The sequence below is a fragment of the Camarhynchus parvulus genome, chromosome 7 (assembly GCF_901933205.1).
Source record: "Camarhynchus parvulus chromosome 7, STF_HiC, whole genome shotgun sequence".
Taxonomy (NCBI): domain Eukaryota; kingdom Metazoa; phylum Chordata; class Aves; order Passeriformes; family Thraupidae; genus Camarhynchus; species Camarhynchus parvulus.
Genome location: NC_044577.1, coordinates 26693816 through 26718899, shown reverse-complemented (window position 1 = coordinate 26718899; position 25084 = coordinate 26693816). Strand labels below are relative to the sequence as shown.

The 25084-nt window shown below is 42.6% G+C and overlaps 1 protein-coding gene across 1 annotated transcript in view; it reads right to left on the bottom strand.

Moving 5' to 3' along the window:
* Positions 1-24824, bottom strand: part of SLC15A2 (solute carrier family 15 member 2) — a 38325-nt gene extending 13501 nt beyond the window's left edge. Inside the window, exons 1-14 of the mRNA XM_030952366.1 lie at positions 24686-24824; positions 21316-21403; positions 20555-20696; positions 18640-18732; positions 17454-17553; positions 12405-12495; positions 10255-10332; positions 7563-7645; positions 6490-6576; positions 6085-6174; positions 5702-5746; positions 3459-3491; positions 2309-2397; positions 496-577 (exon numbers count right to left, since the gene is read on the bottom strand). Coding sequence (XP_030808226.1) covers positions 496-577; positions 2309-2397; positions 3459-3491; positions 5702-5746; positions 6085-6174; positions 6490-6576; positions 7563-7645; positions 10255-10332; positions 12405-12495; positions 17454-17553; positions 18640-18732; positions 20555-20696; positions 21316-21403; positions 24686-24817 — 1233 coding nt within the window. The 5' untranslated portion in view covers positions 24818-24824. The remainder of the gene's footprint in view (positions 1-495; positions 578-2308; positions 2398-3458; positions 3492-5701; positions 5747-6084; positions 6175-6489; positions 6577-7562; positions 7646-10254; positions 10333-12404; positions 12496-17453; positions 17554-18639; positions 18733-20554; positions 20697-21315; positions 21404-24685) is intronic.
* Between the last annotated feature and the right edge of the window lie 260 nt (positions 24825-25084).

Below are 25084 nucleotides of genomic sequence, written 5' to 3'. Positions count from 1 at the left end.
AGAGAAACAATTTGGCTTGTAAAAAAGCCATCCCCATCATAAAGCAGGAAAGTGATTAAATTTTAGAATTTTGAAACAATTAAATAAAAAAACCAAAACCACCACACACACACAAAAGACCCCAAACAGAAAAGTATAGGCAAGCTACAGCAAGAAATAGGAGAGAGAACAGACTACCTTTTGGAAATTAATCACTAGCATTAACTAGATGTCTGTCAAGCACTTTGACGATGGAAATCTAGAATATAGACCAATACAGATGACCAGCACAGCAAAACTGCAAAGACTAGAAAGAAAGACACAGAGACAAAGAGAGGGAAAAGTAGACAATGTAAGAATTATCATTAGCAACTGGATCAGTATGCTCAACTGTAAAGAAAACATTACAAATTTTGATCAAGGAGCACAATGGCTTAAAGGATTATCTACCAGACATCACTAATAACAACCCATGGAAAGAAAGTATTTCTGAGGAATGCCTTGTGCTTTACTTACATTTATTTTGACTTCTATAACAGCTGCAAGTCCAAATGCCAGCCCTGCAAGGATCATACCTGTTGCCATTTTCCTAATAGGTCTATGGAGCAAATGAAAGAGGTACCATTAAGGAAAAAAAAGTGATTTAAACTATAGAATACCATTCCTCAGAGCCAAAGATGAGCCAAAACCATGTAATAAACTGTCCAACAGGTGGCACTCAGGATGACAGGCTGTTTAAATTGCCAATCTCTTAACTTAAAAACTATTTTATTATTCTGCATGAGGCCAGCACTCACTAAGGCCAATTAAAACTGACATGCCATGAAAAGTTCCTTCCTTGCAAGTTTCATATTATCTTTTTCCCAGCTCTTCTAGTGGGAATAGCTCATGACATTATGTTAATCCATGATGTTGGAAGGAGCACCAGAAATTATGTATCTTCAAGTCCCTTTTGGGAAAGGCAAAAGAAAAGTAACATTCTATTTAGCAGTGGGAACAAGGAATAGAAAAATGTGTAGTTTATGTCACCAATGTTTCTGACCATCTGGGGCACCATTCTGGGTTATTTCTCATGCCAATACATTTACATTTCTAGGAAATAAAGAGCTTTCTTCTAAACTCAAGGCAAAGCTAGTGCAACTTTACGAGAATTAAGTGAGAAAATCTATATAAATCAGAATAATACAATCCAGAACAGCAGATTCAAACTGAGTATTGAGTTGTTGAGATTTGAGACAAATCTGGTTCTAGATTCAGTCATCTCCTCTCTTCGTAATGGTCTTTAGTCGTGGCATTTAATCCTGGTTGGTGCTTGAGTTTGTGCTGCTGGGTGAACTACACTGTGATCTGGTCATCAGGCTGGAAATTTTCTGCCAAGTCAAGGCACAGTCCAGGCCATGGGCTCACAATGGTATCAGGGAGAAGCACAGGCTCTGATGTGTATCCTCCAAAAGCGGCACCATTGCAGGGCTGGACAATATTTTTGATATGTCTTCAGGTGCAAGTAATTCAGCACGATGGGGAAGGACCAGCAGGGTGAAGGGGAAGGCTTCTGAGGCACCTGCCACCCCTATTTTATGTGGTTTTGTCTGTCCAGCATTTTAGTTTGGATTAGGAGCATACTTTTTAAGCCAGTCACCCCACCTATCACCCTTTCCCATGCTATGGCTCACATGCAGAAGTGGTGCTGGGGCATAGAAACTTGTCTCCTTTCTGCTGAAATTCCACTGACAAAGGCACTCCAAGAGTGCACATAATGTACTTCCACTGCTACAGGGCATCAGTCCACAGAGGCAGAATACACACAGTCTGAAGTTAATTCACACAAATTGCACAATGTGGGTCTCATAAACAACCTGAGATCTGCTCCTATTATACTGCACTTCTTGCTAACATAGACTAAGGATAAAATGCTTGGCTCATGTGGAAATCTCCTTAGGCACTCACTGGCTCAGATCCTAGCCAGCATGGGACCATGAATTTGATCCCATGGGGACTTTTCAGGGAGGGAATTATTTAGGCAGGACCTGGGGAAACAAGGTGGAAAACATGTTGATCAAATTCAAAGTGACGCTACTTGTATCTGCTTTTGGAAAAATCTGTACAGAGCAGAATCCAACATCACTGAGTTTTACCCTCTGGCATTTCCATGAGAAAATGAGTCACTCCCTTCGGTGGAACAGGGTGATGCTGCCTCTTGGGACTGAAGTATACTCAAATATTGGGAAAGGTGAAGGGAAAATTGTGTTTCTCTTCCTTAAAAGCTATTCTGCACACTTACAGCAAAAGAAAAAGCACAGATGTATCTGCACTGTCCCCAAGTACTTACGTGAAATTCAATTTGCACATGTTTATCAGGGGGTAGAGCCCAAAGTCAAAAATTGGGATGAAGACAAGAATAAGAAGTGGATTTAAGAACTGCAATACAAAAGAATGGGAGTTCAGTGACTAGAAAGCAACTTTTAGTAATTAAACCCATAAAGCACTGTCTTCCAGAAATAATTCCATTACAGAGGGGACATGGACAAACACTTAAAACCTCCTTTTAAAATATAATCACAGTTTGCACTTAACAGCTTCTGCTATTTCGTTTTCACAGGCATGAATACATTTTGTTCCTATTCTCCCCTCCAAGAGGCAAGAAAGCATCACCGGCCCAGTTTCCCTGGAGAGAGAACTGAAAGATTATGTTTTTAAAGAGTACAACACCCACTGACAATAGAGACAGGTGACCTTTGGTGCTGTGGTGGGACCTTACAACAAATCAGCAACAATGGAAACATCTTGGGACTCCAGCAAAATCCCAGAGGAACAGGCACTATTCTGTGAGATTGGCAATTGCTCACACTTCAACACAACAAAGTAATCCCCCAGGAACAAAATTTCTCCTGGTAGGGGCACAGCTTGCCTGCCAGCCAGAAGTGGCTGAGCAAGAAAATAGAGAGCAATGAAGAACAAGCAGGGAAAAATGTTGTTTCAGTTCCAAAGGAAGATTTCAGGGAACAGAAGATCTTTGAATTTCTCCAGAGCTATTCACCATAAGAATTGTAATCAACTGTGACAACATAGCACCATCTTGCTTTCTTGTTTTCATATCCCCTGCAGAAAGGGAGAAACCAAACTTCAAGAGCAATGTTCATCCCAGGACAGGAGCCTGTTAAAAGGAGATACAGGTTGTATTCTCCATGTGCCAGCACTAGCTCAAGAATTATTATGGTGGTGTGTTACCCCACACCTCTGCACTGCTCTGCAGGAGTCAACTTCTGCATTAGGACATCCTCAGGGTCTTCTGAACCCCAAGCTTGCAAAGCAGCCTGTGAACAATAAGGCAGAGGCCACACCACAGCAACCAGCAGGAGCACTGCTATCACCTTGAAAAGGAGCAGAGAATGGCCACTGGTCCCATGAGAAAAATATAAATGAGAGAAAAGAAGAAGATCTATTCTAAGGGTAATTTCCTACCCTGTAATATCTTTTACCTGCATTTGGTCAGGCTGAAGGACATATATTCCCTGAAACAAAAAGATATTCCAAGTGATTCATAAACACTATAACATATCAGTGCATATGGTAAATAAGTAATCGGTCCCAGAGAGGCCTTTGCAGCCAAGGTGGTTTCCTCAAATGCTTTATGTTGGCTTTAGCAGCTGATATTGTGCTCTTGACACTTTTTGTCTAAGGACACAGTGTTTAATAAGATCATTTTGCAGAAGGAAGCTGCACTCAATCCTTGGTATTTGGCAGCTGTGACACAGCTTGTGACAGGTACTGAGGCTCATCCTTCAGGCTGGCTGAGCCATGAACTAGGTGAGTGGAGAAGGATGGGCGTGTTAGTGTCCAAGCTGGGAGGCAGGCTTAGAGCTTTTTCCCTTCCTGCTTCTATGATGTGAAAAGCCCCAATCCTATAAGTGAGTGTTCCTAAACTTCAGGACCCTGTGAGCTATGTTGGCATTTCTCCCAAGTTCCCAAAAGGATAATAGAAGACAATCCTTGAGCCAGTGGGCTGCACAAACACCTCTTTCCTCCCCCCATCTGCATCTAAGAGGCTTTGGACGACTGCAGCTTCCAGGTTTGAGGCAAGAGTCCTCAAGGCTGTAAGAGGTACGTCACACTTGCATCACTATCCCAGCCCCCACAAATGGGCAAGGTCAACAGGAATGGATGGATGAGGGATCTGAGACTCCAAAAGGAACCATAGACCTGTCTCCAGGGAGGAACTGGTAGTTTTCTGAACTCCATTCGATGCTTTTCATTTGAAATTAGGATGAAGGAGATGGGGGGGGGTTCAGGGTCAGGGGGAAGAGTGCAGGAGGGAAGAAATTATGAAGGAAATAATGTATTTCCAAGAAAATGCTGAGGGGGTTCTCTCCTGTCTGCCAGTCCTGTCCTGGGCTGAGTCTAGACTGGCTGCCTGTCTCTGCCCACAGCTGCCTCCTAGGAGAGTGGAAAAATTCCAGGCAAATACCCCCTCCTGCCACTTTGCACACACTATAGAAATGTGCCATTAGGAAATGAGCCTGCAAATATTTCATCTGACACTAAATCATTCCCTGCTTTACTCCAGACTTCCTAGCTGAGCCCTTGTCTACCGAACTGAAAGTCACAGAGTATTACAAACACGAACTCCAACAAGCCTAAGGGTGGGATCACTCCAATGCTGCAGTTAATTTTCACATTCTTGAGAAGGGGCAGCTCATGAGGGGAGAGCAGAGAGACGAGACTGAAACAAAAGCCAAGGAGCTATCCAAGCTGGTGTGACAAAAGAAAAAAGAGCCTTGAATCTATCTGTCTTTCCTCACCTGGGAGAGGCCAGTAGTGACACCTGGGGATACTTAGCTCTCCTGCTAATGGATCACTAAGTGCATGTGAGCAAAACACCACAAAACTAATGTTTTAGATATACATCACGTAGACTGTACGGACTTTGTTCTGTCTTTCTGAGGTGGATAAATATTACCCAAGGTGTAGTCTTTTTCATGCCTCATTTGAACTAATTAAGCCTAATGAGTATCACATATTGAGAGCCCAATTTTTAACAGGAGTGACATAGAAGGTCTCAAATTTACGGCTTTAAGACAATTTTAAACTGGAAAGTGGACACTTACAATCCTAGATTTTGATGTGAGCATCTGCAGGCAAGATCTAGATGGCCTGTTGAAACATCTAGACGGCCTGTCAGCCCAGTGTGGGGACACCTTCGGGCAGATAGCTGATCTACATTTATCTGCTACTGTAGCCATTCACACCGTTGAAAACATTTATGGAAACTAGCTAGTTAATCCCTATCACATCTTTAACCTATACACCAGATACCTGATGATTTTGAGAAGCTTCATTAATGTATCACCAAGTGATCCAGTGCAGAAATGTACAACAGCTCTAGTCACACCTTAAAAGGGCTGACTGACGTGTCTGCTTTCCATGGGAGCAGCAGGCTGAAAATCCTACCTGCTCTAGGTTACAGGGCCACTGGCTGCCAGCAGGTCAGCATCCCTGACCTTGTAGGCTGCTGATGGTTCCCCAGCCCTCACTTCTAGCTGAGATGAGCTGTGATGAACTGAACATGGCTGCAGGAACAGAGCCTCTGGCTTCTAATCACCAAAAGTGAGACTCACCCAGATTCACCAAGCAGACGCTCTTAGTACTGCAAGACTCCGGTTAATAAGCAAGAGCAGGGATGTTACTACTAGTCTTACCAGCCCTGATGACATTAAGTACTTACAAAATCAGCATTCATTTTTGTGGCTTGCAAAGTCCACCTAGATCCCTAAAGAGAAAACAAACAGTGGTGAAGCCTTCAAGATGTTCTGTGGGGCTAGAAAACACGGGGACAGAGAAGGTGAAAGTGATGGAGCTCTTATTTCCCATCTATTCCTTCCCTTCCCTGTAAGACCTGTCGTTAGGCAGGGCACATTCTCCCCTCTCATTCTCCTGTGCCAGACTCCTGGCAGGACTCTGAGGGGCTGACCAGGAGTGATGGTGGAAGGCCCTGAACACTTGGTAGGAGTGTGGCCCGCTGTGTCCCCAGGATGCTTTGGAGTTACCCCAAAAGGACAGAGGTGCCAACCAAGGCTTGAAGGCAGAGCTGTACCCGCCGTACTGTACCTGCTGATCAAACAGGGCCCAGAACATTGGCAGTGGTATGAAGAGGAAGAGAACACGAGTCACCATTTTAACCTCCCCAATCAGCTGTTTCTAAAAGGGAACAGGCAAAAAGGTAAGGTAGGGGTGTAAAGCCAACAGGCGATTCAAGCCACAAAGCATAAGTCCTATTTCTTTCTGCATGGCAGTTCTTAATTTCTCTTCCTTGTGACATTGGATATATTTGCATTTCTACATTTCAGTGCAGCACTTAAAATGTCCATTAAGGGTCAGGAGAGTACAGATGTGGGAAGGGACAGGAAAATGTATGTGAGGAATGGTGTGGCCAGGCTAGTCCTACTCTCTCCCCTGTCTGTCTGCCGATCTCCCCCTTCCCACTCCAAACCTACCAGGTAGAGCATCACTCACTGAGTATTTTTCTGAAGCCCAGTCCAGCCAGTGATCTCTCTTTGGAATCTCACGGGAGCGGTTTTTCAGCCGGTTTTTAATAGCAAACTAGGGAGAAAAACAGGTGAGTAACTCACTCATGCCATATCTACCCTTGTCACACTCCAAACTCAAGGCTACCTTCCCCATCTCCAAATGTAAGCAGTGCCAGAACATTGAGGGGGGTGGGTTGCTGGGTACCTCTAAAATCTCAGATTGGAGGCTTTATGATAAATTGTTTGCAGGGAAGTTTCTATGACACCAGTTGACTAAAGGTATGAAGAATCACAGAATTACTGAATCTTAGAATATCCTGAGTTGGAAGGAACCCACAAGGGTCATCGAAGTCCAGCTCCTGGCCTGTTTATGCTGGTTATGCTCCAGTCACTGAACACACTGACAAAAAAAGTGGCAGACCTCACTTAGAAATTCGATCTTTAAGATCCTGCCTGTTTCCCCAAGGTAAATCTGGCACTAGGACTGACCTAGATAAAGAGAAAACATCTGCTGTTAGCAACAGCTTCCTGAAATAGAAACATCATTATCCACCTAATAATAAGAGAGTATTTTTCACATACTGTATTCAGCTCACACACCATGAAAAACAATTTATAAGGCTCTAATGCAACTTCAGCAAGTGTCTCTTGCATTTACATGAACATGCTGAATGCCCATAAAGTGAATGTGTGCTATTACTGTCTGCTGAACTGATAAAGTTCAGAAATATTATTTAACTGACAAAAAAAAAAAAAGAGTCATATATCTGATACTCTCTGAGTTTCTGAATTTTCCTTTCAGTTCAGTTTCCACCAGTATCTGCCACTTGTGGTTCTACTATATGGACATCAACTGAACAGTTTGTGGGGCTAAGGAAAAACAACTGAAATGCTGAAAAAATAAACTAGGACCTAAATGTGTTTCTAATTCCTTACAGCTCATCAGCAAGACATCCCAAAGCATAGAGAAGACGTCCAAAAGTCACCTCCCCTTTCTCTTTGTACCTTTTTGTCCTGCAGCCTCTGACTCGCATGAAAAAGAAAATTACACACACTTACACCGATGCATTTGCACACTTCCAGCAAGACATTTCCTTGTGGTGGTGTTTTTCTGTACAGTCCACTTCCAGCAATGAACACAACTGAAAAAAAAATTATTATCCAAATGGGGATTCACATGGCTGAAGCTCAGTCCTGCACTGGCTTCTGGGGAGGATCACCCACCCCTGTATTCAACATAAATTCTCTGCCCTTGGGGTGCACAGGATTGCACTTCTAACTAAATAAATATACAGGAGTCCTTTAATGCCTACAGATGGAAGAAAATGCAACATCCTACAAGAGACAGTGTGATCCCTAGAAAGTCATCACTCTCCTAATATCTGCTCTGGCACAATAGGCCTCCACATGTGATTTACTCTGGGAACCAAAACTTTGAAAATTCACTTTGTCTATGCTTTTTGTAGACTAGACTCATAGTACAATCCACATTTAATTGCTGCACCTGATGTTGGAAATCAACCCTCATTCATTGGAAACCTGTGAGGATTAATCCAGATAAACACAGGCTCTGTGCACTTGCATCTCACATACATTTCAATGGAAACTGCCCAAAGATCTCTGCCTCACACAGAGATGTTAACAGAAATCACCTCCATTTATGGTTTCCACAAAGGGATATACAATTTAAGATACTCTTTTATCCTGGTTTTCTCCCTCAAAGCACAAAGAATATCAGAATGAGACTTCAAAATCCTGTCAGAGATGGAGTTACCGGATTGTGTATAATTTATCCTGTTCTATGAGAGTCTTCGAGGACACTGGAATTCCAAAGAGATTAGTGGGGAGAAGCACCTTAAAACTGAGCATGAAATCCATATAATTAACTAACCTGAACTTTTAAAACTAACCAATTGTCTGGGTCAGTCCACAGGCAATGGAGAATAGCAGATACTTCTGTCCTAGCACAGGAGGCCTGAGACACTGCAGGGAACACACCTTTGCTTTTACCTGACTAGGAAGACCTTTAGCATCCAGGTTTGACTTGCAGAACTTGAGAGACCTCTGAAGTCAGTTTAGGTGAGTAGCACTTTGCATTTGTGCAAAGTCACCTAGAGTGGGTAGCTGCACTACCTAATTTTTAGCATTTCTCTGTGAAGATGTTGGTCCTTTTAAAAATGTGATCCATTAGGTTTGCTGAAATACCTTTTGGTGATGCCATTGACTCCTTTGGGAGCTGATGTTCCTGCATTAGGTTTAGAATTTGCAATTAAATGGTATCAATCTACCCCATCCTTCAGGAACAGTAGTAGCCCAGAAAATCTCGCTCTAAATCTGCCTCTAAATCTATCCTTGCTTTCCATCACACAACCAGGTAGAGGGCCAGTCAGGGCCAAAAGGGTATTTTCTCCACTTCTGCATGCTACTCACATAGTCAAATATATCACTTCCCAGAGCATTTTAGCATGTTACAAAAGAACAGAGAGCTGCTTTGCCAGGCAGGACGTGGAATCTGGCAGCAGGACACTAGCTAAAAACACATTTCCCACCGATGCCCTCACTGAAACTGCAACATTTACACGTTCGTTTTCCCCTGGGCAACTACTGCTCTGCTAGAAACATTCAGCACAGCATGGTGCACACAGTGGGGCCCTAAACTGATAGGAACAGGCCACAGGGGAAAATAGAACCTTCTCAGGCCTGTGACCATGCACTTTTTTGAAAATAATTGCTGCAACGTTAGCTGTGGCCTGATGACATTTCTTCCATTTCCTGATTCTTCTCCCTGATGGAAATTTGAGTGGAAACAGCAACATTCACATTCTATGGGGGACAAACTTTTCAAATCCCAGATGCTGCAGTGAAATCACACAACTGCTTGGTCTCTCAGTGAAGGTAACAAGCTGAATGAGAAGTCACCCCATGCTCTGTCAAAAGCTCACACATGCAGTATAATAAGGGAACTGCTCTTCTCAGAGCTTGCAGCTGTGAAACTAAAGCTGATGGGGTGTCCTCTGTACTGGCTACCAAAGGAGTAACATTAAAAATGGGAGATTGTTGAATGTTTTATAAAGGTTGAAGAAGAAATCTCGACAAGTACATTAATGGGGCTAAGATGCAATTGTTAAGAAGCACAGGGACTGTGCGTGTCTCCTGACACTTGGATAATAAGGATTTTTTATTGCAACGTAATAATAAGTTGTCACTGCAGTTGTGGGAATTACTGCAGCCAAGCAAAGTAAGACAGCTCAGAACAAACTAACATCTCATCTAGCTCCTTCTGCAGCACACAGATTCAGCAGCAGAAGTCTGAGCCATTGAAGGTGGCCTTGAGCTGCAGGAAGCCCATGGAAAGGTTAGAAGTGCCATGTTAAGCTTCTGTTCTATAAGCTGGGGATCTCTAAGGACTCCTCAGATTGCAGTTCAAAGGCCATGCCTGCTCACAGGCAAAGCTGCAAGCCATCAGGAAAATCATTTTGGTGCCTTCCTTTGCATTAGAGCAAATCAATTATACTGCGACACATCCATGAGACCACCCCCTTAACAGTATCACAATAAAAGATAACAGTAAAACCATGCTCAGCCCATTATCCATCAACTACTGCTATTTATTGCTGCTCTGAACTGGGAATTGTTAGGTGACCTTGAACCCTTTCATTTCCCATCACAGTATCCATCCAGAATTAGTGAATTTGTGAATTTTCTCATCTATCCATGGACTCAAAACCGGTTAACTCCTATTTCCACTCACCAAGTGCCAACACCATCAGTGCTGCTGGGACACCAAAAGCCAGTGCATAACAATCCTCTCCAAAACATTTCACATCCCCTGAAAAAGAAGTCAGAAATAAAAGCAACTCATTACATCTAGACTTATGTTACTGGGGCTTTTGATTTGATTCCCTAAATCAGTCACTTCCCCTGGTTTTAAATCTTCTTTGCTGGTGCTTGACACTGTGAATTGAATCTCCTTGAAACAGTTGTCCTCCCTTGATGAAGACAATTTGGAAGCAGGGTTAGTGTCTGCCAGCAAAAGCAGCTGATAATGGAATATTGATGCAAACAGTTGAAGGGAAGGGGCAGACAAATAGGTATAAAGAAGTACTAGGAACTGTAATTGAGGGAAAAAAGCACAACATTTCAAATAACCTGAAGCCATTCTGTATTTGACTAGATCTAAATAACCAGTACTGTGCTGCACCAGTCTTAAATGAAAAACCTGAATCTGTTTTCATAGCGACCTACAGTGGACAAAGTGGGAGCCAATGCCTGCACTGTGTAAGTGGGAGCCCAGGATAAGCCCCAGAACTCCGGTTCCCTCTCTCACTACCACCAACCTCACTAGGACAGCCTGCTTCAAATGTCAGGTCTTGCAGCAGCCCATTAGGAAACCAGGTGTGTTACAGCATGGGTCGCATCAATCTGAGCTCTGGGTCACTGAAACCTGCGCCTCTTGGACCAGGTCAGCTCTTGCACCATGCTCTGCCTGCAAACAGCAAACCAGCAGTGGGCTCTGTGTTTGAATGCCAGGGGCCAGACATTACTGCATCCTCACATGGATAATGACAAAATGGCTAAAGTAAGCCAACAGAATTAACAGGAGGCCAATCCATGAAACCCTCAGCTGCTCATCTTTGTTGTAGCTGGAAAATCCCAGCTGCACAGCTGTGTGCATGCACAGCATTTATTTACTTATTTTCAGCAAATTAGCTAAAATCCAACAAAGCTGAGAGCATGGGCTCTCTGGGCACACTAAACTTTTAACATGTTAAATGAGTTGGACTTGTCTACCTAAAAGTATATATTTCATATTTGTACCAAATGTCTACAAACTGCATTTCTTGCTCTTCCAAGAAAAGATTTCACACTTAAATATTACTCTAATATTCGCAAAAATATTACTCTTTCCCCATCCTCTCCAGTTCCATGTTGCAACTAGTTTATACTGGCTCATGTTTTGATGCTTCAAGGAACTGGATTTTCATCTGCCCATTGACTGCTTTAAGCAAAAACCCTTCCCAACTGAATGCTGACCAAGAGACACCAGAGAATAAACAAGTAAGAGATACAGCATTTGTCTTTGTCCCTGTGCATGGTGTAAACATGAGACAAGAGCCTGTTTAAATGACACTCCAAACAAACAGAGCTTTCTGGAAGCCATGGAATGGAATGGAAAAAAGGCAACTAAATGTGAAGACTACCTTGTCCCTGTCCCCATCACCTATGGCCTGCTGCTCTGCCCCTGTGCCCGTATTTAGAGTGTGCCAATCCCTTTGGCTTCGAAGCGCTGCGATACAATGAACTAAGTGCAGCAAGGCTGGAGGACTAAAAAGGGTTTTGCAAGCAGGCTGGAATATAAAGTAGGTCTTAAATGGGGCATAGGCCTGTGCTTTGTCTTCAAGGCTAGTTGCTCAGGGCAGCAATCTTGCAAGCAGATCCATGCAGACAAGCCTGAGTGCCAGGACAGAGCCCTCCAGAAGTCAGCAGCACCCCGTGGGAGGGAGAAGGTAGGACTTTAAAACCAGCCCTGCTAAGTTTTTCAGCCCTGATACTGCACAGGACAGCAGAGCTCATTTCCCATCCATAGTTTACCTGAAGCCAAGTTCTTCACTGGCAGTGGGGAATAGATGACCATATAGGTCCTTCGACCTTTCATGTTTTAATTCTGCAGTTCAGGCTGGCTTTAAAATACAGCCAGGAATATAATTTCTGTGAGTTGTCTGCCTGTATCATAAATCTGTTATGCTGCTACAGCAGGATTAACAAGGTGTAAATGCAATACATTGACCACTCCACAGATAATATAATTTCTGCCATTCTGTTGTCATAAGAGTCTAACTATGCACAGTAGAGTAGTTAGAGGGCAGCTAATTTATTGTTTTATTCTAAATCCACACTGACCTCTTAATACAGGAGTTACAAACGTGGAGATCAAACTTCCAGCATTAATGGATAAATAGAAGATGGAAAAAAACTTGCTTCTCTCTGAGGTCTAAAACAAGAGAAGACAATGTCAATGTCATGGCTAATACACAGCATTGGGCCTGCAAATTGAACACTATCAATTCTCTGGTTAAGAAGGCTGGGTAAATATTGACACAAAGTGCATAAAATGTTAAGCAAACAAGCTCGTGTTCAGGTGATGGTAAACGCTCACACAAATCAGCTCACGTTACTCGAGAAGTGCTTTGGGGCTTTTTGGCATTTCAGAGGAAAAGCTGCTGCTTTGAGAGTGTTGTGAGACTGAAGGAGGGGAAAGCATTTACTTATTCAGAACAAGTAGCATGATTCAGATCCTTTGTCACCTAATTCAATCCAATTTGGCATGGTTTGACAAGCTCATAATTTCTTTCCATGTCTGAGCTCCTTTTTTTTTTCCCCTCCTCTCCTGCATACAAACCTGTATATTTTAAGGAACTGGTAATCACAGCATAGAGGAAAGAGTGCCAGCAATTGAGAAGTATCCATCAAAGAGGAGACCATCAAGGTGAGGCCAATGAACCTCAAACTAATAGGGTAAATTAAATCTAGGGGAGCAAATTCAAGAGCCTGACAGAGGGATGAACTCTAAGACAAAGAGTTCTGAATTTAACCTAAGCTGTAACATATTATAGTTTATAGAGTCAAAGAATTCATGCTGATCTTCTTTCTTCCTGCATAATTCATAATTTGGAAGGAATCAAGAATTTGATGCAGAGTTTGGTCCTTTGTGCAGGAGTAATGTATGTGTGCAGTCTCTCCTTGCTTGTGGGAGGGACATTCATGCACAGCCACACGTGTGCTGTATACAGTGTTAACCTCCTCCCTGTGCCTGGGCAGGCCAGCAGGGAGGGGAAACAAAAGCAGGCTACCTGACCCACCCCGTGCTCATGTGTATCAGCAGCTCTGGGACACCTGAGCTGAAAAAGGTAGAGGGGAAAATTGCATCAGACATGGCATGGCGCCCGAGAGAGAGCTCCCAGGGTACCTTGAGCCTCATCTCTGTGACCTGAGCATCATTTGAATGCAAAGCTTTAACTTAGCTGAGGGATAGAAAACTCCTCAGGGACTGTTGTTCTGTCTCCTTTCCTTCTAATGTGTCCTGCTTCCGTCTGCGCCCTGAGACAACAATATTCACACGGCTAGAAAACTGGAGAAAGCGTGAAGAATTGCAGGCAGCTAAAAGAGGACAGCTGTAAAGTAATGAATCCTGAGCTCCAAAAATGTAACAAAACTTCCTGTAACTGATGGTGCAGCCAACAGGAAATATTGCTACTTCGTATGGCAAGAAGGCTCTTATCACAGAGGATTACTGCAGGGAAGAAAGGGAGGTGGGAGACTGTGAGAGGGCTCCTCTTTATGCCCCCTTGTAAAGTGGGTGCTGAGAAGGTCAGGCTGAGAGCCCCATCACCTCCCACTGCCACCCACCAAGGAGTCTGGGGGGTCTCCTTACTTGGATTAAGGGCTTTCTGCCATGACTCACCACAGTTAGGAAGACCCCATCAACTGAGCTTTTGGCTTTTACACAGTTTTATTTCCTAGAGCTTTCAAGGCTGACCCATACATTCCTCTTAAATTATTTATCCTAGACTAAAGGATTTGAAAGCCTTATAAAAATAATCTCAATGGCATGTTCTCATGGCTAATAGAAACAGCAGCGGGTCTTACTATCTGTTATATTCCTTTCCTTGATGGTGGTTTTGATAATCCAGAACTTTCTACTGCTAAACTACTAAAATTATATTTTCTTTTTCATTCTACCTTTATGACTAGTTATTTGTCATCATAGAGAAAACTAGAGATGAGCAGCCTCAGCAATCTTCCCCATTCCTGGATAGCCTTCACACGACTTGTCAAGGGTGGTGCAGAAGAACCCTCAGAGTCCTGCCCTCTTCTAGGCAAATTGTCATGGCATGTCTCTAACCCTTGATATCTGAGCAAATCAGAATTTCTGAGAGCTGTGACAAACTCAAGCATGCAGCTCTTGACATGATAAAGTCTAGAGCAACAATTACCCAAAAGAATGTGGTAGTAAGAGATAGTGATGCATAAAGAATTTGGAGCAACTTATTTCACACATTTTCAGATTTTAGTGATGGAAAGAAAAATGGTCAGAGAAAAACTGAAATAACTACAAAAATAATGACCCAGCAGCTTGCAAATTATATTGATTGGAATAAAGAATTTCGTCCCTATTGTCTTAATCTTTAGAGCAGACACACATTAACAACATGATTTGGATTAGCTAATTTGAGAAAAGGTACTGTACATGATAATCCTGATCTCCTTGGCAACCAGAAAATAAAGAAACAAAGGAAAGCTATTTAGCACCTTAAACACCATACTGCACTGTTTGAAAGCAGCTTTGGTCCCTAATTAATATGTGCAGCAGTTTCACATTCATATAACATATTGTAAATATAATTTTGTTCAGGCATTTTTAACTTGGACTTCTAATCCCATAGACAAAGGCACTTGGAAATCTCCTGCAGATGAATCTGTTTTCCCTATCTGACCTCCCACCAAATTAGTCCCCATCACTGTCTGTAGTAGTGCCATTCTCAAAGTGGCAGATCCAAGACTATTATGCTCCCAAAGTACCTTAGAGAGAATCAGATTGATGTTGTGCATTTACCTCAAAACATAAACTTGTCTCTAGGAATAGAAGGAGTAATTTAGTTATTTATACACAGAACTACCTCATTCCAAGTTTTCAGACAAAACAAATAAGCCCGTGCACTTAAGGACTCAAATGAAGTTTATTGGCATCCTGAAAATTAAGGGGGAATGCTTCATTTCATAGTGAATTTTTAAAACTTATTTCAGCCTACCTGGAGTGGAAGAAAATAAAACATAAGACCCCTCAAACACCACTCCAGAGGAAAGAAACATTCTGTTTGGCCTCAAACCTTTCATTCCTTACAAAATCAAAACTTCTCATTCCAATTCTGATGACTTAAACTTCCTATCATATAGCAAAAACATTTGTTTCTTCTGAAAGGCCAAGTCATTTCAAAATGGTAAAATAGAAAACTTTCTATTTTGAAAAGAACGTTTGAAAAAGAACGAATAGAGCAGAACACATTGTTCTTATCAGAATGCTTTTTACAGTTTTCTCTCTCTAAATTAGTTTTTCTTGAAGGTAGCACACAGGTGAATGTTTGAGCCTTTGTATTTGATACATTTGTTGGAGAGATGTAGTCTGAATGCTGGAGAATGGGTAGAGGCCCACACAACCACAGGCAGTTCAGGTTTTCTCTCTGTAATGCAGCTGTAGTTGTAAAGTTGGAATAATAATAATATGTATGTGCCTGAGAGGGGTGCTGAGATTCATTAGCTGAAGACTATCAAAACGCTCTGAAGATAAGTGTTACATATTATCATACTGTAATTAGGTGGTAATTGAAAGATGCTGGATAAACACTATTAATCATTAATAATCATAAAAGTAGCACTTGTGTAAATGCTGCTGTTGGACCTCATAGAATTCTTTTGGGACAGCTATTGGTGCAGCAAGCCAGGATGTCCATGCACTGGGATGCATGCAGCTATCCTAGAGCACGTGTGCTGTGCTGCCTGCTTTTGGTCAGAGTTGTGCCAGCTGGGGAGGCTGGTGACCAGCAGAGCATTGCTGATCCCCTTTCTGCCATATCCCCTAAAGCACATGACAGCATGCAGACATGCCTGCAGGAGGATCTGCTTTGGACAAGCGATCACAGAACACCCCATGTTCCCAGTTTTGTTACTTCTTAGTAATCATAAACTTCATCACTTCAGCATCACTCAGTTCATGTGCAAAACAAAGCACAACTCTTCCCAAACTTTTAAATTTAGTCTATATTATTTCATTACATGTTGACTTCATACTGGGGTATTGCAAAAGACAAGGAGAAAACTGCCCTACTCCTTGTCCAAGGGGCCAACTCTTATCTAAATTTACCAGCTTTTCCTGACACACTATTAGTCTAATGTCCTTCTTTAATGCCTCCATTGATGGGAATTTCCATCTCACAAAGGCCCTAGTATTTTCCAGTGTTCCTCTAGATCTACTTCTGGAAAAAAATTTCACACTGTCAGTCTTATTTTATTTTTTGTAGCAGCGGCCTTCTACATATTTGAGGACTTATGCCCTGCACACAACTTGGTGATTTGAATACTTGTCATTGAGAAAATATAAATTTTTATTTGTGTGTTAGGTCAACATAAATCTATTTAACTTCGAGTCAATTGAAAAATTTAGCATTTTGCCTGAGGATTAGCACTTCCTGACCTGCTTTGCTTCCTTAAGCACTACCTTATCCCTGGTTTAGCCCCTGTTCTGAATAATGGGAGTTTGAGATTAGTGCAGATGAGGGGCTAAGTACTCATGACAGAGAATGAGGACACAAAGCACCTGGACTACAATTCTGAGGATACACAGCACAAACACAACTAAACAGAAACATTTTCTCAACTCTTCAGAACTTTCCATTCTGGAATATCCAGAAGACATTCTGGCATTACTTGCAAAGGACTAGAATTTCCTATAGTTCTTTCTGAACAACATCTCAGACACAGACTATGACTGATTTGAGGAAAAAGTCCCACAGAAGCATAGGCTGGTGATAGTCTTTTCTTTCATTTGCCATATTCCATTGCAGTGCATTATAATCATCCTTGTTAAGCTGTGATATATACAGTTCTGTGATATGCAAGACAGGATTTTTCAACTACTCTGATGTCCAATTAACATTTAGATGTTTTGATGCAATTATGACCTATCCTTTTCGGTATCAATCCTGTTCTGCTGTCATTTTGCCTTCCTGAAGCATCTAGATTCTCCCAAGACCTATGCAAACCATCCTACCTCATGCCTTACTATGTCTTTTCCAGCAAATTGGCCTTATTCTAGCACAACAGGATTTTGATCACACAAACATCCTCACAAAGTAAGCAAACACTGCAGATTTTAGGAAAGAAAAGAAGTCTTACATGTTCCTCTTCAAACTGGTCCCCACCAAATGCAGAGACACAGGGCTTGATACCTCCCGTTCCAAGGGCGATCAAAAACAGACCAACCATAGACAGGACCCTTCATGCAAGAACAAAAATATCACCATTGCAAAACCTTTCCAGAGCTTATGAGAGCATTTTAGTGCCACCCAACCATGATTCCTCTGATAATGTTGTCTTTTGCACATGGGTAATGATGATGAGCTAAATAAACAAACAAATTAAGTATCCTAATAATTTGAAAAAGAAATTAATTATTCTAATTTCTGCATTCCATACCAGTCAATTAACCAAACTGGTTTTGTCAGTTTCTTGTTGTTCTGAGGTCCAATGGACATATAGGAGATCAAAGATCTGTGGAATTATTTTTACTTATATGACAACAAAAGGCATCAGAGATCAATTGAGAAAAAGGAAAAAAAAGAAAAAGGGGAGTACTTTTTGCAACCTTGTAGCCTGGGTAAGAGCAGACAAACTGAATTAGGCTCATTCTTGTGTGCTTTCTACTTCCCAGTGGTTTTCAAAACACCATTGTTGGCCTGACAGATTATGTCTCTGGGGAACAAGAGTATCAGGACTGACCAGGTCTTGGACAAAAGAAAACTGTTCTGAAAACAACATGTGCTCCTGCCTGCATGTGCATGTTTTTTGAGCCATGGCTACACAGACAAAACCAGCTTGGTGGTTTCAGAGACACTACTCTGACAAACCTATCAGTTCAGAATCTGGAGGGTTGTATCCTGTGGAAGAGACAGACCCTTCCCCTGATGTCAGAAAATGTATTTCAGTTTTGTGTTCCCATGCACATGGGGGAACCTTGCTGAGCTGGGCAGCTGTGCTGATGAAATGAGCAGGCTCCAGGAAGGAGCCTGGTGCAGGCAGTTGGATACAGCAGACCAAACCAGTAGCATGGTATAGCAGAGAGGGGTTATCCCAATGCCTGTGCCAAAGGGATTTAGAGTCTGTGTGGTGACTTCCAACTCCATCTGGCATGTTCACACACTAGATCCACCCTTCTGCTCTTACTCAGACATTCCTAACCCTTCCCTGATGAAAATAATCCATGCACAGCCCCCAGAATGCTGGCCTGATGGAGATAAATTACAGACTTGGGTAAACTACCATCACAACCTGCTACAGCACTGTGGCTTCAAGGGCTACTTACACATGAACTGCCTGGTTGCCCAGGGATGGAATGGCACCGACTGACTTTATCAGATGGCCAACAACATACACAATGGAGAGGTAGATGATCGTCCTGTGAGGAAAGCAAACAGCAGTGACTGGAGGTGCTGGGTGATGTACAAGCTGAAAACAGAGTGCACCCATGGGGCCTGATATGGCAGCTCTACTTGGCTGGCACACAAGAACTGGTTTGTTCTACCAGTGGTACAGTGGGCAGCTGTAATTCCTTTGTGTCAACACTGAAGGAATAGATATGCAAATGGGATCAGATTAAGGAGGGATAGCCCATGCTTTATTTGTAGACATTACTGAGCAGAACACATGAAAAGTGTTCCAGTCTTGTCACGCATGGAAGACTGCAAAGAGAAGAGCACTGTTCAGGCCCAACTCAGTTTCCAGATTACTAATAACTGGCATTTTGTAGGATGTACATAAGTGAATCCCTTGACTGGAAGGGATATCTAGAGATTGTTGCCCACATTCAACCAAACCAACAAACCTGAATTAGGAGTGTGGTTTCCTCATTGTAAGTCTGTTTTGGGTCCCAAGTATCTCTGAAAGACTGAGCTCATCTATCTGCCTCCCATGTGTTGGTGAGGGAGAAGAAGAAATATGAGCAGGATGATCAGACTCTTGAGTGTATTCTATTCCTTCACCATCCTCTAGATTAGGAGAAATCTATGTATTCTTGTGCTGAAGACAGACACATACAGAGGTGAATCAAAGGACTTGTAAGAACAGAAACACTAGAAGAAGTCCTGTGAGCTCTGCGCATGGAAGAGGTCCCTGATGCATTCAAACCCTGGTGGCAACAGCTAATTTAGCACCACATCAGATCATTCCTAAAAGCCCCTCTAATCTGTTATATTGGCCAAGGTCCAGCTACTACAGCAAAAGCCACTTCCCATTAAATTATAGGGATTACTCCACGGAAAGTCTCTTGACTAACACATGAGCATCTGTGTAAGGATTTACCTTCTCACAAAATCATGCTGCAAGATAAACATCCTCAAAACTAATGAACATTGCTATATGACCTTAAATAATAAATTTAATAGAGTCCCACTGTTTTTGTTTGGTTTTTTTTTTCATTCAAATGGACAAGAAAATTACTAAAACTGAGCACAGAGAAAAAAAGACACTGACAGCTCCTTAAGAACTTTCTTCTGGATAGGCATATGGCAGCTGTTTATTTCCTATAGAGACACTTCTGCCAGATAGGCTTAGAGAGAAAAGTTCAGCTGCACTTCATCACCCTGACAGCCAAGACTTCTCAGACAATGAAAAACAAGTGCCAAGCAAAGAAAGTCCTATATCCAGCTGCTCATCACCACTCTGGGGCAGATGTCTGCTCCACAGATTATCATCAGAAGGGAAGACTGCCTAAAGACTCTTACTCAGGAAGAGTCTACCTGGTTATGTGCTGATGGAGATGATTTGAGAGAACACAGGTTTCTCAGGCATGAAAGTAGGTGTGCAGATACATTACCTATGCTATGAGAAGTGTAAGTAAGTACATTACAGTTAATGATATTTCATCTGAATCTGAGATCTACATGATGACATTGCTTCCTCACTATCTTTGAATCCTTCTTAGAAGCAGACCTTGGCAAACTGAAGATTAATTGCCCTACACCCTTCCAGAAGTCAGGTATGGAATGACAGTGGAGGAAAATGGTTATTGTAACATTTAATTTGTCCCAACTTTGTTGCCTATTGGCCTTTGGGTGTTAGACAAGCACAGAACAGCATAAGCAAACAGATCAACTCTGTTAAAAGAGAGGAGCTGACCTTCACAAGTGTGTCTCTGCTGCACTCTGAGGCAGCTCAAAACTGGGAGCACACACAGCACTGTCCTTGCATGCTGGCTGAATTAGAGAGAGGTCTTCACTTACTTGTATTTGCCCAGCCAAGAGTCTGCCATGATGGCTCCGATGACAGGTGTGAAATAACACAACGCAGAGAAGGCATGGTACACAGCAGTGGAGAGATTCTCATCCCAGTGGAAGAAGCTTAAGAAATAAAGTGTCAGGACAGCTAAAAGGAAACAAACAAAAAAAATCATATCAGATAATTAATGTGTATATCTGCAGGTAAGCAGGATCATGGTGGCAAGAAAACTACTGATTTGTCTAGTTTGTCTAGCAACTGAGCAGTGCTGTGGAAAGATTTGTGCTTCCAGACCTGTTCCTCATAATCTCTGACACAGGAGAAGCTAAAATGAGATATATGAGTATCTGACATCCTTTGGTCATAAACAGTTATGTTTAGCTGAAAAACATATTTTCTAGCTTATCTTACCCTAACCTGTGGTTCTGTTTATGCACTTTTTCTATTTACAGATTAGGCGCCTGTAAGATTCAATTCCCAAACACACTGATTGCACATCAACTGTGAAAGACATCACACAGTAGAAAACCATGTTTGATATAGAGGATTGTACAATAATTTAGTCTGCAATGTACATTTGGAGCCCTTTCGTCCCAACTTCTTCTCTTCTTAGATACAGCAACAATGTTAGGATACACTGTTCAGATGTGCATTCCAAAATATCAATTAACTTTGAAAGACAGCTGATACTACACCCAGCACAGCTCAGAAACACCAGTGCAGTTTCTGTAAAGACCTCAGGAGAGGAAAGTCACAGGCCACATACCTCTCATGCCATAGTAGGAGAAGCGCTCGCAGAACTCGTTCACCACAATGAAGGCAATGCTCAGGGGGTAGTTGGAGCCACAGAGTTTCTGTGGGAGACAAACAAGAACATATCAACTGTCAAAGCCTTCACCCCAGCAACATATTCCCACAGTGTTAGGGTGGTGGAGAGGAGTCCAGTCCAAAAACCAAGTGCCCACAGCTGCTTGACTGGCCTGTGAGCTGGACTCAAAGGAGACAGTGGACCTCACAGTACTCTTGCTTTGATTAAGGTTCCCCAGTGAATCAGCCGGGCTGATATGAGCCCAGTAAGGACTGCCATGGGGATTCAGCAGCCCACTATGCTTGGAGCTCCAGGAACTCCACTGGAAGGGTGCTACCAACTCTCGACTGCAATGCTAAAATGTCAGTGATACCAAAAAAACCACCTTTCAATGCCTTTTCTTCTGCACTCCATATACAGCTACCACCCTGCCCCAAAACTGCTCCCTCTTCTAGTATCAGATCAGACCTTGCCTCAGAAACTGGGAGACCTCAGGGATCTACTGTTTGCTTCTGTGTGTAAAGCTGCTACCTCTCTCAATCTCTGCTCCTCACTTGTGCTGAGCTGTGCCACCACTCTCTGAAGCAGAGCATCAGCTCTCTGACTCTCCCTGAGACATGGCATCCATTTCATATTCCAAGACGGCTGGCACAGCTCTGGATAATTCAATTTATTAATCAGAGCTTTAAAAAAGCCAGTGATTGGACTGTCAAACCTGTCTAAATGTAGACACTCTTTCTCTGAGCCTGACTTTACTGCAGCTAACATCAGCACTTCCCAAGCGAAATACAAAGCATTAAACAGATGAGACTTGGCATGACCCTGTGTGGGCCTCTGTCCCTCTTGCTACCCCACCGTGGTGTGAGCTAAGCAGCTTTCAGATTCCAGCTGCTTAGTGGCTCCACTGCCTCACAACAGGAAAGCAGGTTTGCACAGCACTGCCCAGCTTCTGCCAATTAGCAGGAGAGGGGCTGGCCATGAATTGGTGAGGAATCTGGGGGGAGTGTGATATTAACAGATGCAACTATACTTATAGATTTAAACACCCATGGTATGGGCCAGTGAAGTGAGATGAACTCTTCACATGCATTTCTGTGCCTCATGTCAGAAATAATGAATTCCTGTATTTCTTCCCAGAGTCCCAAATGCAAATAAAATACCAAAATAGATATGTTTATTCAGGTTTATTTTACTACCAAGAGACCTAAGCTTATTTGGATTCCCAAAGCAATGGCATCAAGTTTAGAAGAGTACAGTTTAATAACGCTGCCTTCCTCAACTTTATGAAAGAGCAACAAAACAGACACAAAATCAAAACTCCACAACTCCCACCTGCCCCCTACTTTCCATTACTTAATCCTCTAAAGACAAATGATTTTGTCCATTTTTATATGTAATATATACGTATATATTTTTCTCACCAAATATGGGCTGCCTTTTTGCAAGAAACCCTTCTTACTTTACTAGAGTAAATACATAATTATCAATTTAATTTATGATTTACTCTGAAACAATTGTGCTCAGCAATATGCCTTTAAGAAAGAGTGGGCTCCCTTGGAAACTGCACTAGGGCCTGTTGCTTTTAGACTAGCCTAAAAATGGTGGCATATATAAGCTGTAAATGCACAAGCACACAGCCATATGCACACAGAGAATATTTTTCTCCAACAAGCTTTTCATAATAGAAGAACATCCATAAGAGGCAGATTATGTTTCATGTTTGTGCTGGGAGGCATTTTATGAAATTGGAAGTAAAATTGTACAACAGGGATATTTTTCTTCCTCTCCTTCCCAGATCTTACTATACATACTCATGGCATTAAGTAACATTTGGTGGAAGTACAGAGAGTGACTGTCCAAACCAGGTGGACAGGTGGCAGGAGCACTGCCGCCTGAACTCACCCCTCCACACCCAGTGCACAAGTTCCAGGGGATTTATTTGCACCGATTTAAGGTGCAGTGACTCATTTCAGCCACTCCTGCTCTGGAATGGGTACCTCCTACAGATGAGCAGGGGCAAGGAGGGAAAGGAGAGCAGGGGGCAGTGACTTCCCAGCTAAACTTTCCTAAATGCCTGAGCCACCACCCTGAGTAAGTGCTTACAAACACAGAGCAACAACTTACAAGCAGGGGTACTTCCATCTTGCTTGTGTGTCATGAGATGGCATCAGCACGTGCAGAAACCCTCATGTATTGTCTCCACTGTATCACTGACCTGCCTGTGGCCTGCCTGGACATCCAAAAGTGGGAAGCTTTCATCCATATGGAGAGCCAGGTGCAGTTTGCTCGCTTTCGCGGAGTAGGATTGTGCTCAGCAAACAGCCCCAGCAAAAGCAAAGAGGTTAAGCCTGGATTCATGAACACACAGATAGTCTGCAGTGCTTAGCTTCCACAGCAAGCCTGGGATCTGTGGGATTATGGATCTCTTAAAGATACTGTGGAAATTGATAGACCGTGTCTTTGGAAAAAAGAAAGTTCATTTAAAGTACCCACTACAGGAGACGTTTGTTTTCAGCTCTCCTCCTTGCTGACTAATGGCAAAAAGGATAAAGATTAATATTTCCCAGGAGCTCTGGATATCCAATAGTTAATGTCTGCACAGTAATTAAACTTGAGTTAAATAGTTGGTTTGCTAATGACATGACTGTGAGTTTTAAGACCAAGTATTACATATTATCCTGCAAGTTCAAAGCAGCTACAACATAAGCCAAATTCTTCCTGAATCCTATGCAGTGAACAGTTTTTAGAGGTCAAGCACTCAACAAGAATTAGCCTGAAAACCTGCACAAACATCAAAGCTGCAAGGCAGCAACACATTCATCTGACAGGCTTTAAATCAGAGGCAAAAATATAAACTCATGGCTCTGGCACTACAGTTGGGCTCTGTAACACTCACCAGTGGCCTTGTCCTCAATCCCTGTCCTTCCTTCTGCTTTTCAACATCTGGGTACCCTTCCCTGGTGGGTTTCATCAAACTAAACAGAGTTCAGCTCCCTCCCTCCTTTGCACAATAGCCCCATCCACTTCAGAGATCTAAGTTCTTTCCCACAAGGAAAGTAGTGTTCAGGGAAAAGGCAATAAAAACTCCTTACTCTTTTCCCCAAACATTCAGACAGTTTGTGCTTTCCCTTTAAGCTGCACTTTCTTAACTTAATCAGGTTAGTGGAGGGATTTTTGCCTTGAGTTGTTAAGGCTTATTTCAACCCTCTGCAAGAAAGGGTGTTTGTCTGTAGCCAGGGCACAACAGAGGAGAGAACAGAGAGATCTTGCAATGTTTAAAACAAGCTGAGCAGAAAGCAAAGCAAAGGAAACCAGCAGTAACACTTACCGGAGATTTTTTCTGAAGAGGGAAATCTCCTTTGGGGGGATCATCTCCTGCAGAAATAAAAGTGAACAAAGTTTCCTTGGATTCGTTTCTCTGAAAAGCGTTCATCTCCCCTCTCGCCTTGTCTCCCACCATGCTATGTGGCTGTGGTGAGTTGACTGGGAAGATTTCCAACCTCAGGCACGAAGTTTGATTCAGTTTGAGTTAACCCTAATTGAGCACATTTGTGCAGCCAGGGTAGAAAGGGGAGGGAGATGCTACCAGGAAAGACAGCTCCAGAGTTCAAGAGGAGTCAGGGAACACAGCCTAAATTAGTCACAGGTTGGGGCTGTCAGCACTTTGTGCCACAGACTTCCCTGTTGTTTGGCATGCCCCCAGCTATTTTACGTGCACCAGCCCAGC